This window comes from Triticum dicoccoides, chromosome 4B (genome assembly GCF_002162155.2).
Source record: "Triticum dicoccoides isolate Atlit2015 ecotype Zavitan chromosome 4B, WEW_v2.0, whole genome shotgun sequence".
NCBI lineage: Eukaryota > Viridiplantae > Streptophyta > Magnoliopsida > Poales > Poaceae > Triticum > Triticum dicoccoides.
In genome coordinates this window covers 624,496,656-624,512,465 of record NC_041387.1, presented here as the reverse complement: position 1 = coordinate 624,512,465, position 15,810 = coordinate 624,496,656, and the positions used below count along the sequence as shown (strand labels likewise).

The window sequence follows — 15,810 nt, the reverse complement described above, 5'->3', positions numbered from 1 at the left end:
AAACCCGCCACTCGACATTCGTATCAGCTCTAGGCAGGTCTCCCGCTCCGCAGCGCGCCGCTGCCGAGCCACCCGGCCGGCGCGCAGGCGCGCACGCACGCGGTTTGACCCGGCCGCCGCGCGCCCGCGCCGCGCCGATAAAAGGCCCCGCGCGGCAGCTCCCTCCCACCCGGTTGCCACGCCCACACTTCGCCAACACACAACGTACCTGCGTACGTACGCTTTCCATTTCCTTTCTTGCTCCGGCCGGCCGGCCACGTAGAATAGATACCCGGCCAGGTAGGTACCTCGTTGGCTCAGACGACCGGCGGCTGGGTCTCCGGACAAGGAAAGAGGTTGCGCTCGGGGACCGATGGCGGACGACGACGAGTACCCCCCAGCGAGGACGCTGCCGGAGACGCCGTCCTGGGCGGTGGCCCTCGTCTTCGCCGTCATGATCATCGTGTCCGTCCTCCTGGAGCACGCGCTCCATAAGCTCGGCCATGTAAGTTCCTTCCCGGAAAAAGTAAATGAGTGTCTGCCCCAGTCAGACTCAGCTCATGGCTTCCTCCTTGTTGGCGTGTGTAAGCAGTGGTTCCACAAGCGGCACAAGAACGCGCTGGCGGAGGCGCTGGAGAAGATCAAGGCGGAGCTCATGCTGGTGGGCTTCATCTCGCTGCTGCTCGCCGTGACGCAGGACCCCATCTCCGGGATATGCATCTCCGAGAAGGCCGCCAGCATCATGCGGCCCTGCAAGCTGCCCCCTGGCTCCGTCAAGAGCAAGTACAAAGACTACTACTGCGCCAAACAGGTGAGCCTGTCGGAGCCGGAACAAAAACACAAACAAATTCCGGCCGGCCGGAGTTTCTTCTTGTTGTTTTCTTCCTGATTGGCTTGGCCTAACTGGTGTGGCGCGTGCTTTTCTGGCAGGGCAAGGTGTCGCTCATGTCCACGGGCAGCTTGCACCAGCTGCACATATTCATCTTCGTGCTCGCCGTCTTCCATGTCACCTACAGCGTCATCATCATGGCTCTAAGCCGTCTCAAAGTGAGCCTTTCTTTCTTTCTTTCTTTCTTTTTTACCGCGCGTCTGTCCTCGGTAAAACTGCTACCACCCATCCTTAACCTGCCCCGGCGTACTCTTCTTTCCTGCTGCAGATGAGAACCTGGAAGAAATGGGAGACAGAGACCGCCTCCCTGGAATACCAGTTCGCAAATGGTCAGACAATTTCCGAAATGGAACCTGATTGATGCATTTACAAACGCACGCAGGCAGGCACGATCAGAGGAGTGAACTGATGACATGTTTTCTCTCTCTTTCCCGTGCTTCCAGATCCTGCGCGGTTCCGCTTCACGCACCAGACGTCGTTCGTGAAGCGGCACCTGGGCCTCTCCAGCACCCCCGGCGTCAGATGGGTGGTGGCCTTCTTCAGGCAGTTCTTCAGGTCGGTCACCAAGGTGGACTACCTCACCTTGAGGGCAGGCTTCATCAACGTACGTACAACCAAAAAAAGCCCCCCTCCTTCTAGCTCCGTCAGCCATTGCCGCGACGCTTCTGAAATAAGTATATTTCCGACACCAATGATCTCATGTCTTCTCTTTCCACGATTCCGCGCAGGCGCATTTGTCGCATAACAGCAAGTTCGACTTCCACAAGTACATCAAGAGGTCCATGGAGGACGACTTCAAAGTCGTCGTTGGCATCAGGTAGCTTACAACATTCCATGGATACGACTATACAATTGCCGCCAGGCTCCATATGATATTGCTTAAGTTCCACATGATACAATACTATCAGTTTGCTGCGTCATGGTCTTTGCTCCTGCTGGTCTTCCTTGCGTGATCTTGACACATTTGGCCTCTTTTCGCAGCCTCCCGCTGTGGTGTGTGGCGATCCTCACCCTCTTCCTTGACATTGACGGTATGGACCTTGCTAAAACACTTGTAATTTGTCTCGTAACCACCGTTCATTTTCTAACCTTTCTTTTCCCCTTCTTTCTGCTGGCAGGGATCGGCACGCTCACCTGGATTTCTTTCATCCCTCTCGTCGTAAGTGCGAATTTCTCCGTCGAAGGCAACAGCCAGCCCCATTTGATTGCAATGCGAAACCACACCTTAATTGAAAATGTCATTGTCTGCCTTGTCTTTCTCAGATCCTCTTGTGTGTTGGAACCAAGCTGGAGATGATCATCATGGAGATGGCCCTGGAGATCCAGGACCGGGCGAGCGTCATCAAGGGGGCGCCCGTGGTTGAGCCCAGCAACAAGTTCTTCTGGTTCCACCGCCCCGACTGGGTCCTCTTCTTCATACACCTGACGCTATTCCAGAACGCGTTTCAGATGGCACATTTCGTGTGGACAGTGGTATGCACCAGTAATTGGCAGTTCAGTTAGGGATGCAAGGCACCAAGTAGTGCTGATGAACTGCACTGACGGAGATTTACTTGTTCGTAGGCCACGCCCGGCTTGAAGAAATGCTTCCATATGCACATCGGGCTGAGCATCATGAAGGTCGTGCTGGGGCTGGCTCTTCAGTTCCTCTGCAGCTATATCACCTTCCCGCTCTACGCACTCGTCACACAGGTAATAAAGCCGTTGATGAAGATGTCTGAACAATTGCTCTGGGAGAGGAGAAACAGCAGCCTTAATCATGTAATCGGTGTGATGGGTTGCAGATGGGATCAAACATGAAGAGGTCCATCTTCGACGAGCAGACGGCCAAGGCGCTGACAAACTGGCGGAACACGGCCAAGGAGAAGAAGAAGGTCCGAGACACGGACATGCTGATGGCGCAGATGATCGGCGACGCGACGCCCAGCCGAGGGGCGTCGCCCATGCCTAGCCGGGGCTCGTCGCCAGTGCACCTGCTTCACAAGGGCATGGGACGGTCCGACGATCCCCAGAGCACGCCAACCTCGCCAAGGGCCATGGAGGAGGCTAGGGACATGTACCCGGTTGTGGTGGCGCATCCAGTGCACAGACTAAATCCTGCTGACAGGAGAAGGTCGGTCTCGTCGTCGGCACTCGATGTCGACATTCCCAGTGCAGATTTTTCCTTCAGCCAGGGATGAGACAAGTTTCTGTATTGATGTTAGTCCAATGTATAGCCAACATAGGATGTCATGATTCGTACAATAAGAAATACAAATTTTTACTGAGTCAAAAAATTTAACCTGCTAAGCACAAACAAAAACCCTCTCATCTCTAAAAAATACCAAATGGCAATCAGTCTCATAACATAAGAAAGAGCTCTGAAGAAAATAATCTTCAGCCCCAAAAAGGTAAACGAGTGCCACTAATGTAATACACGTATCAAGCTACTGGAAGGCACCAGTACATTGACTCAACTGGAAATCTAACCAAAAGTACATTGCTTTTTGGGAAGAAACAATCTATAGTATAACCTGCGTAAATCATTAAAGGAAAAAAGGTATTCATCATCCATAGGCTAGTCAGCCTTGACACGAGCTCTTCTCTTGTGAGCAACTATGAGGATCAGCGATACTAACATGCCAATCACATGCCCAGCAATTGCGCCATAAGTGACACATATTGGCCATTCCTAAGAAAGATAAAAGGAAAGAGACATGAGTTGCAAAGTAAAGGTGGGGACAATAAGAGCAGACAGTCAATTGTAAGGCACAGAAGAGGAAGTCTCATCCATGTGCCGCTAAATACTACATTGAAAATACTCACTCCATTCCTAAATATAAGTCTTTTTAGAGATTCCAATATAGACTACATAAAGGAGCAAAATAAGTGAATCTGCACTCTAAAGTGGGTCTATATACATCCGTATGTAGTTCGTATTGAAATCTCTAAAAGGACTTATATTTAGGAACGGAGGAAGTAGAATGCATGGAAAAAAAAATGGGGGTGGTAATATAGACTAGTTCCAACAGCAGCATTCGACACACGAGAGAGCATCAGACAAACTAATGCATTTTGCATCACCACTCTGAATAGTTAGTCCACGAGCTAGTCTTTAAGTTATCATGTTACCTACTGGATATGCATAAACATCTCTACGAGATCCTGTCTTTCATGATACTCGTCCGGTCGTCCCATAGGTATTCAAAAAAAGTCAGAGTCAGTATCTTTACCTGCCAAGATCTCTCCCAGTCAAGGGGCATAGGCCAAGCACCAAACCACGCTCCTATTACAGCTCCATGAGAAGGCACAGAGATCATGTAGTCCACAACATTGGATGATGTGCAATAACTGACATACAAAAACACAAATCAACTAAAGTATCAGTAAGCACAGGGCAATGACAATAAAAACTCTCTATGGAATGAACTCATCACAATAGCACTTATTTAGGATTCAGGAATATACATAGAATGAGAAAGCGCATTCTGCCAATCCACTTTGGATGCTCCAAAGACACATGCTGCTGGAACAAACTGCAATGCCACGCGTTTAGCTTGTCATGCCTCAGTTATGCAAGTACATTATAGTAAATAATACTACCTCTAACTAAATATAAGTACATTATAGTAAATAATGCCACGTGTTGAACTGCAAAAACGTCTTATATTTAGTTACGAATTGAACTGCAAAAACATCTTATATTTACTTACGGAGATAGTAACCGCAAAGAAGAATGAGCACAAGACCAGCAAGTCTAATATTTTTCAGTTGTCAATCTTGTTGTGCTGAAGTACTCATTCAAGAATAAGTAAAAGCACAGCAAATGCCACTTACAGTGAACAGGGACATAAGACTTGACCAATAGATTGTCGCTATCCAGTACCTAAAAATGTGAAAATTTCATCAGACAAGGCATTAGTTTTTGACGAAGGACAAGTCATTGTTGGTATGAGTCTTTTATGTTTAAATTGACATATCCTTGTGCAACCCCGTCAGATGAGGTATTATAAAAAAACTAATGTTCAACTAACAGTGTACATGGTTATTCTAGTGATGACTCCTAATTAGCGTGCATCACGGGGACTAACAACCATACATGACCTTGTCAGTGGGAACTTACTTGATTCCAACAGGTGCGCCAAGAACAATTGCACCAAATGCATTTAGGAATGCCCCTGGCAGAGAGAAGCATGTATCATAATGATAAATAAATGAAAAGCAGAAAGACAGGCAGGTCCTAACATACTAACTCAGCTTGGCCTCTTGCTATTCCAAAGAGCAGATCAACATATATTACTAAGTCGTCAGTACTAGCTAATGACTCAGATTCAGCATTGAGGTTTTTCAACGCGTGATATCCTACGAGCACCATATTCTTCACACCGGATAGAAGTCTCTCCTTGCGCAAACGCAATGGATCAAAGTGCAAACGCAGCAAGGAGAACTGACCTATGGGCAAGCCAAGCAATCCCCATGCAGCGGCCTTAAGGAACTGCAATCGAAGAAACAAAATCACCTTATATCACTGAACAAAATATATGAAGTTGGTATGGGAACAGGAAGAAACAGTTGATGCAACAAACCGAGCAGCGTTTGGGATCTCGCCGGAGCAGACTGAACACCACGATGACAAGCGGCGCCTCACAGACCTACAGAAAAAGCATCCATCCGTGTCAGAAGACACGTGGGAAGCGTTGTTGGGGTGAGAAGTGGGGAAGGGAGCATACCACGAGGAGGCGGAGCGCGTGGGCGGGGTCGGAGACGAGGGCGCCGCGGCCGGCGAGGAAGTGGGCGGCCGCGAGGCCGGCGAGGCAGAGCGCGTGGGCGGCTGCGGCGGTGAAGGCGCTGATCTGGGCGACCTCGGCGCCCATGGCGGGGCCGCGCGTGGAGAGTCTGGTCTGTCTACGAGGTGGGATTGTTGGTGCTGACCGACGGCGAGCTAGGTCGTGGTAGCCGCGGAGGAGCGAGGAGGCCGTCGAGGCGGCGCGCGCCTACTCTATCTCCCACGGCGAGGCCTACAGCGGCGCGCGACAGAGGCTGCGGACCGCCGCCGCACCGGGGGGTCGGAGATGGGAGCGACGCCGGCGGAGGTAGCGATGCGAGAGAGGGGGGAGAGAGACGGTGAACCGGTGGAGCCAGACCGGATAGCCAGTCGGAAGTCGCAGCAAAGTGGTCCGGTCGCACCACCCAAAATCTCGGCTACACACACGTCATACTCTTGTCTTCTCCCACGGGCACACGGGTCCGAGTCCGACCGAGCCCGACGAGGGTTTAAAGCCTTTCTTGCTCAGGTCCAACCCCATCTCGCCGCGAAACCAACGCCCGCGACGCGATCTGGCCGCCGAACATGGCGCCTCCGCTCCGCCTCGCCGCGCTCCTCGTCGTCGTTGTCGCCGTCTTCGCCTCCGCCGCGCGCGCCGATCTCGTCATCTCCAGGGCGGATCGGAAGGTCAGTGCCCTCCCCACTCCCCACGCCCGCTCCTCAGATCTCAGCACCCGCCGCTGTTGACGTCTCGGATCTGATGGTCGTTTGTGATCTTCTCTCGCGTTGCAGGTTGATTTGACTTCGCACATCGTCCGCGTCCTCACTTCGCTCAAGGTACGCTGTTGCGCTCTACTCCTGCTGTGGGAATTGAATTTAGTCGTCCAGCTCAGTGTTCCATCCTGTTAACCTACACAAGTACTCCCTCCGTCCCAACACAATATAAGAGCGCTTTTGACACTAGTGTAGTGTCAGTGTCAAAAACGCTCTTATATTGTCAGACGGAGGGAGTGGTAATGCTTTTGTGCGTGTCACGTTTGCCTGATTGACATGCTGCGATGTGGTTCATGTAGTGAGCATTTCATGAATCTGAGGCCTTCGTTACTTCATGCTAATGGGCACTGCCTCAATGGTCACCAGTATCCACAAACATATTCTCAGAACTGAGAAACGTACGGTCTCAGCCGTGAATATTTTTACCAGAATGCAAAATAGGTCACTGTATTAGAATATCGGTAATAGGGGCTATATATCTAAAATCCTTAAGTAGCATTAACTAGAATTATTCCGTTGTGAAGTGCACATGTTTCTTGCCAGCGTTATTCTAATAATCTGTTTGTGCTATTTGTCACGTCGGAATGCTGATGTTACTTATATACCCATTGATTTCAGGTTGAAAATGCTGGCTCGGAGCCTGTCTCCAAAGTCTTACTGGCTTTTCCCAACATCCAAGCAAAAAACCTGGCAGCGATCAGAGCATTCGGTACCGAGGGAAAAGTGAAGGGTCTCAGTAGTATTCTTCCGATTGAAATTGTTGAGCCTTCTGGTGTTCCCCCAGAACTAACCTTCTTTTCAGCATCGTTACACAAACCTTTGACAAAGGGGAAGATTCTTCACTTAGATGTCTTGACTGTATTTACACACTTTCTCCAGCCGTTCCCAGAAGAGATCACCCAAGCCGATTCGCAGCTTGTTGTCTTTCAGGATAGTTCTCACTATCTGTCCCCTTACCCTGTTAAAGTCCAGACGCTTAGTATCAGATTGCCTGGTGGAAGGGTTGAATCATACACAAAATATGGAAACACAAAACTTGTGGATTCCGAGCTTAAATATGGACCGTATGAAGATGTTCCCCCGTTTTCCTACAACCCTATTATTGTGCACTTTGAGAACAACAACCCATTTGCAGTTGCAAAGGAGCTTATAAGGGAAATTGAGATATCTCACTGGGGCAATGTACAGATTACAGAACATTACAACATTGTTCATGGTGGTGCCAGACTGAAGGGTGAATTCTCCAGGTTTATCTCTGTTCAATTTTTTTGTTTTAAGTAGCTTAACTTGTACGTGCGTTGAGAAGTCATGACCAGAAATATCTAATTCTGTTTTTCTGTTTGTAGGCTTGACTACCAGTCTAGACCTTATGCAAGAGGGGTTTCATCATTTAGGCATCTCATTGCTAGATTGCCTGCAAGGGCCCACTCTATTTATTACAGAGATGAAATCGGTAATATTTCAACATCACACTTATGGAGTGATTCGAAGAAGGTACTGCTGCTATTTATTTCATTTGTTATGGTTAAATTTCCCAACAAAAGCGCAACTCATGTATGTTGAATGCTTTTACATGTCCAACAATCTTATTGCAGACCCAACTGGAAATTGAACCGAGGTTTCCCTTGTTTGGTGGTTGGCAAACAACCTTTACTATTGGTTATGGTTTACCTCTTCAAGACTTTGTTTTCAGTGCTGATGGAAAGAGATTTCTCAATATCACATTTGGTTCTCCAATGGAGGAGATTCTCATAGAAAAGCTCATCGTAAAGGTATGCGGTCAGTTGCATCAAACCAGTATCATCAGGAATATGGGTTTTCATTTCCCCCCTTTTCTTTGATCTATTGAGTTCCACTGTACCAGACCTAATTTTCATATCATTTGACTATTTCTTTGGTATTGACATAAAATCAGTACTTATTTAGGAAAGCCCCAAGCTTTAGATCCTCTTAACACACATGAAAATATCAATTTGGCCATGTTTCCCTGAACTTGACATCAATCACTATTGATTTTATCTGCGCAGGCGCTTCCAGTAATGTGAATAATTTTGCATTACTTCCCTCTTACACTTGTATATATCTTTCTTTTCGGACAGGTGGTTCTACCTGAAGGTTCAAAGGATATTGATGTTTCAGCTCCATTTCCAACAAATCAATGGCAAGAGGTGATCCCCCGTTGGATGATATATAACTGAATAACTAGTTCATCCTATTCATCGTTGTAACAAAAGTGATGTGTGGTGCAGGTGAAGTATTCACACCTTGACATTGCTGGAAGGCCAGTTCTTGTCTTGGAAAAGCCTGATGTTATTCCAGAGCATAATTTGCATTTCCAGGTTTGTCTTCAGAACTATTGTTGTGCCAGTAGTTTGCACACTTGCACGATGAAAATTGTAAACTGTGTAAATTATTGGTCAAACTGAATAAATAATCTGTAAAAGGATTATAAGACTAGTTCTTATCACATGAAACAATACTTAAAGCTGCTAGTTATCAACAATGCTTTCTGTGAGTTGTTTGTGTATACTGATACCTAAGCAGTGTTTTATGTGAAGTTGTGAACTGTAGCTAACATTTTTTTTCCTTTGCGCAGGTGTACTACAAATTCAATAACATCTCGTTGCTCATAGAGCCGATGATGTTGATTACTGGCTTCTTCCTCCTGTTTGTTGCATGTATTGCCTACATGCACACTGACATGTCAATCTCTAAGAACTCTCCTTCTTATCTGGCAAAGCTGCAATGGGATGAGGTACAATTACTTTAAGCCTCAATCCTCTCCAAATTATTTGGATCAAGGACTCAGGAAAAATATACTCCCTCCGTCCCAAAATAAGTATCTCAACTTTAGTACTCCCTCTGTTCACTTATATAAGACGTTTAAGCCTGTTCAGACAGTGCTCTAAACAGTTCAAAACCAGCTGTCTAAACCGCCTTATAAAAACGAACGGAGGGAGTATAATTTTGTACTAAAGTTGAGACACTTATTTTCGAACAGAGGGAGTACAAAGTTAACTTACAACTCAGAAGGTGACAAATATTTGTGGAGCAATGTAATAACTTATAACTAGGAAAGCATTGAAGGACTGGATGATTTCCCAAAAGGTTGTTTAGTCTAGTTCTACTGCTGTGATATTTGTTATGGTGGCATTGGGATTTGAGGGCCATGCTGCAGGCAGGGTTATTATTCTAAGAAATGTTTGGGGAAGTGCCAAACTACTTTCTGAATCACTAGCCCAGAACCTTTATGATGGAATAAATAAAATGAACTGTAATAAAACACTAGTGAAAGTTCAGGGTGCTAGAAGGGCAAGGCCAGTTTGATAAGTTAACTGGAACTGAACATCAAGTTTCTTAAAATATAAAGAAAACAAGCATCTAGTTGAAAAGCCATGGAAAATATTATTATTGCAGATCAAATTTGAACCCGACGATTAGTAGGTAGGAGACATGACCACTTCCTAAACCGGATTGACCTTAAGTTTATGTGTTGGAATAATGAATAATGTTTTTTTCCTTGTAAATAAAGAGTTTGTTGTCATCTTTGTGCAGTTTTTTCTGTACTGTTTTGATCATATAACTTTAGTATCGTGCAGTGCTGATTTCTGATGGCTCTTTTGTTCTCCTGGTGCAGGTGCAAGCCACTGTTCAGCAAATCCAGGGCATCTTTCACCAGTGCTTAGCTGTTCATGATAAGCTAGAGACATCATTGCACGATTTGTCTAGGTCTGGAGACGCTAAATCTTGCAAAGCAGCTCGTAAAGCCGCTGATGCACAGTTTAAGGAATTAGCGAAAGAGCTGAAGCCGCTGTTGTTATCTGTACAGTCATCCCCTCAGTCTTATCAGATATGGCCAAAGGTTTGCTCATCAAACTTCTGCGACTGCATTTATGTCGTATATAAAAAAAAGAAATTGAGAAACATATCTGACCTTGCCATGTCGTGCAATCTGAATCTTGACCGCCTTTCCGCATTTATTCTGATTACCAAAAATAAATCATACTTTTTGTGCATTGTTGCTGCAGCTAGAGGACTTGGTTGCGAAGGAGAGGGAGATGCAGGAGAAGCTCATGGCGAGGCATGCCACCGTGGTTGACAGCGTCGAGAAGAAGCAGCGCGGGCAAGACATAGAAAACCGGATTTCCTCCCAGCAGCAGAAGATCGCTGCGCTGAGGCAAGAGGTCGAATCTCTTCTAGAGTACCTTAGCGAGATATGAGCGAATCCGGTCTCATCTTACATGATTAGTGATTAGACTGAAGGTCATCTTCTGCACTTTGTGTAGATGTTGTGTTGGTAACCCATTATCCTAGTTCCTGAGGCTAGGTTTCCTAGACTCTGTAATGTGATATAAGCGCCTTAATCATTTTGGAACTGATTAATTTTTTTGCATCATCTAAAAAGAAATCATGGGGAACCACCCCCTTGGGACTCCTTTTGCTTAAGTGGTTATTGTTCCAGATTAGTGGTGCAATTTCATCTGTTCAGTTTTTTTTGAAAGAAAGTTCGAGCTTTATTCATTAGAAATAATCATTACATCGTGTATGAGGATTGGTACAATTGCATTATGTGGTTCCTCAAACCAATTAGAAATGAATGAAAATCTAGCCAACTTGGCAAGTTCATGAGCGACTTTATTTGCTTCTATATTACAATGCTCAAATCTAGAAATAGGAAAATTGCAAGCTAAGTGAAAACAGTCATAAAAAATTGCAGCTGCTGCCCTCGAAGATCGTCCTCCTTTGTTCATGGTCTCGATCACCTCCATATTATCCGATTTAATAATTATGCGATTACAACCCGTCCTTTGTGCAAGCGATAGGCCAAATTTTAACGCCAAACCTTCAGCCATCAACACATCTGCACACCAGTCAATCTTACCATTTCCCCCACCGATGAACCTACCTTTGTCATCTCTTAAGACAACCGCGATCGTACCCCTGAGAAGGTCGTGGTCAAAAGAAGCATCAACGTTAAGTTTAACAAATCCCGACGGGGGGTTAGACCATCCTCTTTTCATGGAAGCCTTGGGCGAGGAGGCATTAACAAAATCGGCAGTGAGAGCGTGTATCCCCATGGATATCTGTTGTGCATTCTGAGTAGTCTCATTGTGTACCAATTTACGCCTTTCCCACCACAAGTACCAGGCTGATATGGCAATCATGTCACGCACATTACGAGTGCCCATAATACATAGTTCCTGATCTGGTAATGAAAGTAAATATTCCAAGATTGCCTCACCCGCATAGTCTATTTTACAAGCTTTATCGATAATATCGTCCATCCCTAGTCTTCTTCAGACTTCTTTTGCTTTGTCACATAGAAACAACAAATGTTTTGTGTCTTCTGGCCCAGATGAGCAGGCAGGACACTTAGGCGAGACTTTCACATGTCTATTAGCTAAGTTAACACGACACGGAATAGTGCCGTGAAGTGTGCGCCAAATAAATATTTTAACCTTTGCTGGAAAAGCAAGTTTCCAAATCCTCGCCCAAATAGGATTGACCGTGGTACGTCCCATCCCATTTTTTGTGAAATTCCAAGCTACAAAATCTCGCATATCATGCTGCGATATCGGGATCGTAAGCACTCGCTGAACATCAATAGGCCATAGAGTCTGTCTGAGAAGATCTTCATCCCAACTATTTAGGATTGGATTAATCAAATCTGCTACCTTCTGTAACGACTGGCCTCCCTTAGGGGTAACAATTTTACGGTTTGCACAATTTGGAATCCATGCGTCCTCCCAAATGTCAATATTCTGCCCGTTTCCTACTCGCCAAATATGACCACGCTTCAGGGAGCTCACACTCGCCATAATACTTTGCCAGGTGAAGGAAGATCCCTTCTTCAGGTCAGTATTCAACAAATCACCGTCAGGATAGTATTTGACTTTCAAAATAGTAGCACATAGAGAATCCGGATTCTCGAGAAGACGCCAAGCCTGTTTAGCAAGCATAGCCAAATTGAAACAATGGATATCCTGAAAACCCATTCCTCCTTGGTTCTTGGGTACACACATTTTCCACCAAGCCATCCAATGCATCATCCTTTGGTTGTTCTCATCTCCCCACCAGAAATGCGCCATCGCGTCAGTAATTTCTTTGCAATTTTTTATAGGAATTTTGAAGACCGACATTGCATAGGTGGGAATAGCTTGAACAACCACTTTAAGTAAGATCTCCTTTCCTCCAGCCGACAGAAGTTTTTTCTTCCAATCACTAATTCTCTGAACAATACGATCGATTAAGTATTGGAAACAATCGGTTTTATCTAAACCCACATTGGCCGGCAGTCCTAAATATTTGTCATTCAAGGCCTCAGTCATTATATTGAGAATTGTACACATTTGTTCTCTAGTGTCCACTCTCGTATTAGGGCTAAAAAAGATGCTGGATTTGTCGACACTGACCATCTGCCCTGAAGCTGCACAATACGAATCTAGAACTGATTTTAATGTTTCCGCAGTTTGCAAATTTGCTTTCATAAGGATTAAAGAGTCATCAGCAAAAAGAAGGTTCGTGACAGATGGGGCATCTCTGCAAACCTTTACTCCTAAAACATTCCCATTTTCTTCCGCATGCGTTAGTAAAGTTGTGAGACCCTCCGTGCATAACAGGAACAGGTAAGGAGACAGCAGGTCTCCTTGCCTCAGACCCCTAGTAGGTTTAAAACTTTCACTTTCCTCCGCATTAAACCGGATACGATATTCAACAGTAGAAACACACTCCATAATAAAATTTATCCACACCTCATGAAATCCAAGTTTGAGCATAATCTCCTTGAGAAAAGGCCATTCAACCCTGTCATAAGCTTTATGCATATCCAATTTTATCGCACATAATCCTTCTTTGCCTGCTCTCTTTTTCTTGATGGTGTGGAAGCATTCGTATGCCACCAATACGTTGTCCGTAATAAGTCTTCCAGGCACGAATGCGCTTTGAGTTGGGCTAATAATATCTGGTAGGAACACCTTTAAGCGAGAGGCAATCATTTTTGCAATAATTTTATACACCACATTGCACAGACTAATTGGTCTAAACTGGGTTACCTTCTCCGGAGAATTGACTTTTGGTATCATCACAATCGCAATATCATTTCAACCAGATGGGATAGTGCAAGTGTTTACTGCTTTCAAAAACTCCTCGATCAGATCATCTCCTAACATTGGCCAAAACCTTTTATAGAAAATAGCATGGAGCCCATCAGGCCCTGGGGCTTTCAAATCCTCAATGTCGAACAAGGCTTTACGAACATCATCAGCCGTATACGGAGAAAGGAGGGCATTGTTCATCTCAGTAGATACTCTCCTCTTTACTAGTGATAACACATCCTGATTAGGTTGCTCGATCTCTGAGGTAAAAAGCTTTTTAAAATATTCTGTGATATGATCCTTCAATTCCGTATCTTGTCGCCAGACCCCAGTATCATCGAGAAGTTTTTTGATATTATTTATCTTTTTCCTAGTAGTAGCTGCATTATGGAAGAAGGGAGTATTTCGGTCTCCGTGCATCAACCAATTTTCTCTACCTCTTTGTAACCAAAAAATCTCTTCCTGATCCAACAGATTCTCAATGAGAACTACAATTTCTTTCTGCCTAGAAAGAGAATCTACATTCATAGGGCCACGTTTCAATTTCTCTAACTCTTTTTTAATTTATTAATTCTCCGTTTTGGTCCCTTCAAGATCTCGCGGTCCCAGGAATGTAGATCGGCGTGTACTACCCGGGTCCTGTCTGCGAGCGTCGGGCCAATACCAGCCAGCTTTGCCTTCTCCCACGATGTCTTGACAATTTCACTAACAGTTTCTTCTTTAAGCCATCTGGCTTCAAATTTTTTAATACCCCTATTCAGCGGCCTAAACATATTACCGTCAAAATAATCCATATCCAAAACTAACGGTCGGTGGTCAGAATGTACATGGTTTTCATTAATCACCGCCGCCCGAGGAAATTTATGCGCCCATTGTACATTACATACTGCGCGGTCAAGACGTTCCCTAATATCACCTCTCCTCCATGTAAAGGGGTCGCCTAGGAACCCCATATCATCCAAGCCACATTCTGCTAGACAATCACGAAAATCCTTCATCATTCCATTCGGTCTCGCATTGCCCCCCTCTTTCTCCGAGGAATATAAAATCTCATTAAAATCTCCTAGAATCACCCATGGACGATTACCCTTATGATACAAATTATGAATATCCTTCCAAGATAAATTGTGATCGCTCCAGTTCGGGTGACCATACAAATTTCATCTGTTCAGTTATCATGGTAGTGATGCATTTTCGTGATTCCCATCATTGCCGCGCGGCCTAAAGGACAGCGTTCCGCATGAATGGAAGTTATGGAGCTCAGTTCCCTTTGCAACAGGGCGTGCTTTTTGGCAGGAATGTCACTTTTTGCACCACCATGATTTTCAGACCATTAAACGCGTTTTCTGTTTTTTTTTCTTACGCGAGAGGCACGGTTGTGCTTTCGCGAGAGTTACGGCCGTGCCTATCGTTAACGAAAAAAACGAGTTCTTTTTTCTTCCGCGACAGGCACGGTTTTGCTTTGCGAGTCGCGGTTGTGCTTTCGCGAGAGGCACGGGCGTGCCTCTTTCGGAAAGGAAAAAAACCGTGCTCCCGGTTCGGTTTTTTCGTCCGTTTTTTTTCGTGAAATTTTTTTCGTCAAAACTTATCAACATGGTATCTACTCCCTCCGTCCCAAAATAAGTGTCTCAAGCTTAGTACAACTTTGTACTAGACACTTATTTCAGAACGGAGGGAGTAGTTTTGAAGATCTCGACGCAAGAAATCCAACGGTGAAAGCGGTTTGAGATTGTGACGCACGGTTTGAGAGATAAAATGTTTTGAATAAACCGATCTACGAAAAAAGTGAAAACTCTCAGGTTGCGACAAGTGACGTGCTGCATGTGCGCCACTTGTGAAATCCGGGGGGTTGGACTGATCTTTGCAAAGAATACTCCTTAATTAGTGATTTCGAGTTATGAAAGCGCATGTTGACATAGACTTTAATTTTTTTGAGGGAACTTGGACTTTAAAATGGTTGATTAACGTGGGTGCATGGAAGGCCCACGTTAGTTACCAAAGCCGAATTAAGGCCCATGCATGTTCCGGTAGTTTGTCCAATGGGATTTTAATCGCTAGCTAGGGATATGGATGTGTAAACTTTTTAAAAGGGGGGATATGGATGAGTAAACTTATTTTTGTTTTAAAAAAGGGGGGATGAATGTCATTGCGTCATGTATGAAAGGGGAATCGGCTGTTAGCACGTCAAAATCAAAGAAAGTTCAGTGAAATGGTGGGTTAGGACTCTGAACTTGGCGTCAAGCCTGAGAGCTTAGAAGGGTATTTGCGAAACCCTTGCGGATGGCTCTGGCTCTGGCGACTCGCGCCCCCCCCCCCCGACGGCGCGGGCT

General features: G+C 45.4%; 3 protein-coding genes across 4 annotated transcripts; 2 read left to right on the top strand and 1 right to left on the bottom strand.

Moving 5' to 3' along the window:
* Window positions 1-152: 152 nt before the first annotated feature.
* Window positions 153-3,144, top strand: LOC119291844 (protein MLO-like). Of its 2 annotated transcripts, XM_037570652.1 has the most exons (11): window positions 154-484; window positions 572-790; window positions 910-1,026; window positions 1,137-1,197; window positions 1,312-1,472; window positions 1,597-1,685; window positions 1,850-1,899; window positions 1,987-2,027; window positions 2,132-2,341; window positions 2,432-2,560; window positions 2,653-3,048. In XM_037570652.1, the coding sequence occupies exons 1-11, from the start codon at window positions 353-355 to the stop codon at window positions 3,046-3,048; spliced, it is 1,605 nt and encodes a 534-aa protein (XP_037426549.1). In that variant the 5' UTR covers window positions 154-352. The 2 variants fall into 2 exon arrangements, with proteins under 2 accessions (XP_037426548.1, XP_037426549.1); XM_037570651.1 differs by having other exon boundaries at window positions 153-484; window positions 1,850-2,027; window positions 2,653-3,144.
* Window positions 3,145-3,162: 18 nt separating this feature from the next.
* LOC119291845 (phosphatidylinositol-glycan biosynthesis class F protein-like) lies at window positions 3,163-6,001 on the bottom strand. The gene is made up of 8 exons (XM_037570653.1): window positions 5,578-6,001; window positions 5,434-5,499; window positions 5,300-5,342; window positions 4,971-5,025; window positions 4,685-4,733; window positions 4,316-4,383; window positions 4,081-4,198; window positions 3,163-3,539 (listed from the first exon to the last, which is right to left on the bottom strand). The coding sequence occupies exons 1-8, from the start codon at window positions 5,719-5,721 to the stop codon at window positions 3,426-3,428; spliced, it is 657 nt and encodes a 218-aa protein (XP_037426550.1). The 5' UTR covers window positions 5,722-6,001; the 3' UTR covers window positions 3,163-3,425.
* Window positions 6,002-6,114: 113 nt separating this feature from the next.
* On the top strand, window positions 6,115-10,841 carry LOC119291843 (dolichyl-diphosphooligosaccharide--protein glycosyltransferase subunit 1A). Its single transcript, XM_037570650.1, has 10 exons — window positions 6,115-6,299; window positions 6,405-6,449; window positions 7,005-7,633; window positions 7,733-7,880; window positions 7,982-8,158; window positions 8,486-8,554; window positions 8,636-8,725; window positions 8,983-9,141; window positions 10,024-10,248; window positions 10,415-10,841. Exons 1-10 carry the CDS (start codon window positions 6,198-6,200, stop codon window positions 10,604-10,606), a joined length of 1,836 nt encoding a protein of 611 aa, XP_037426547.1. The 5' UTR covers window positions 6,115-6,197; the 3' UTR covers window positions 10,607-10,841.
* Window positions 10,842-15,810: the final 4,969 nt, after the last annotated feature.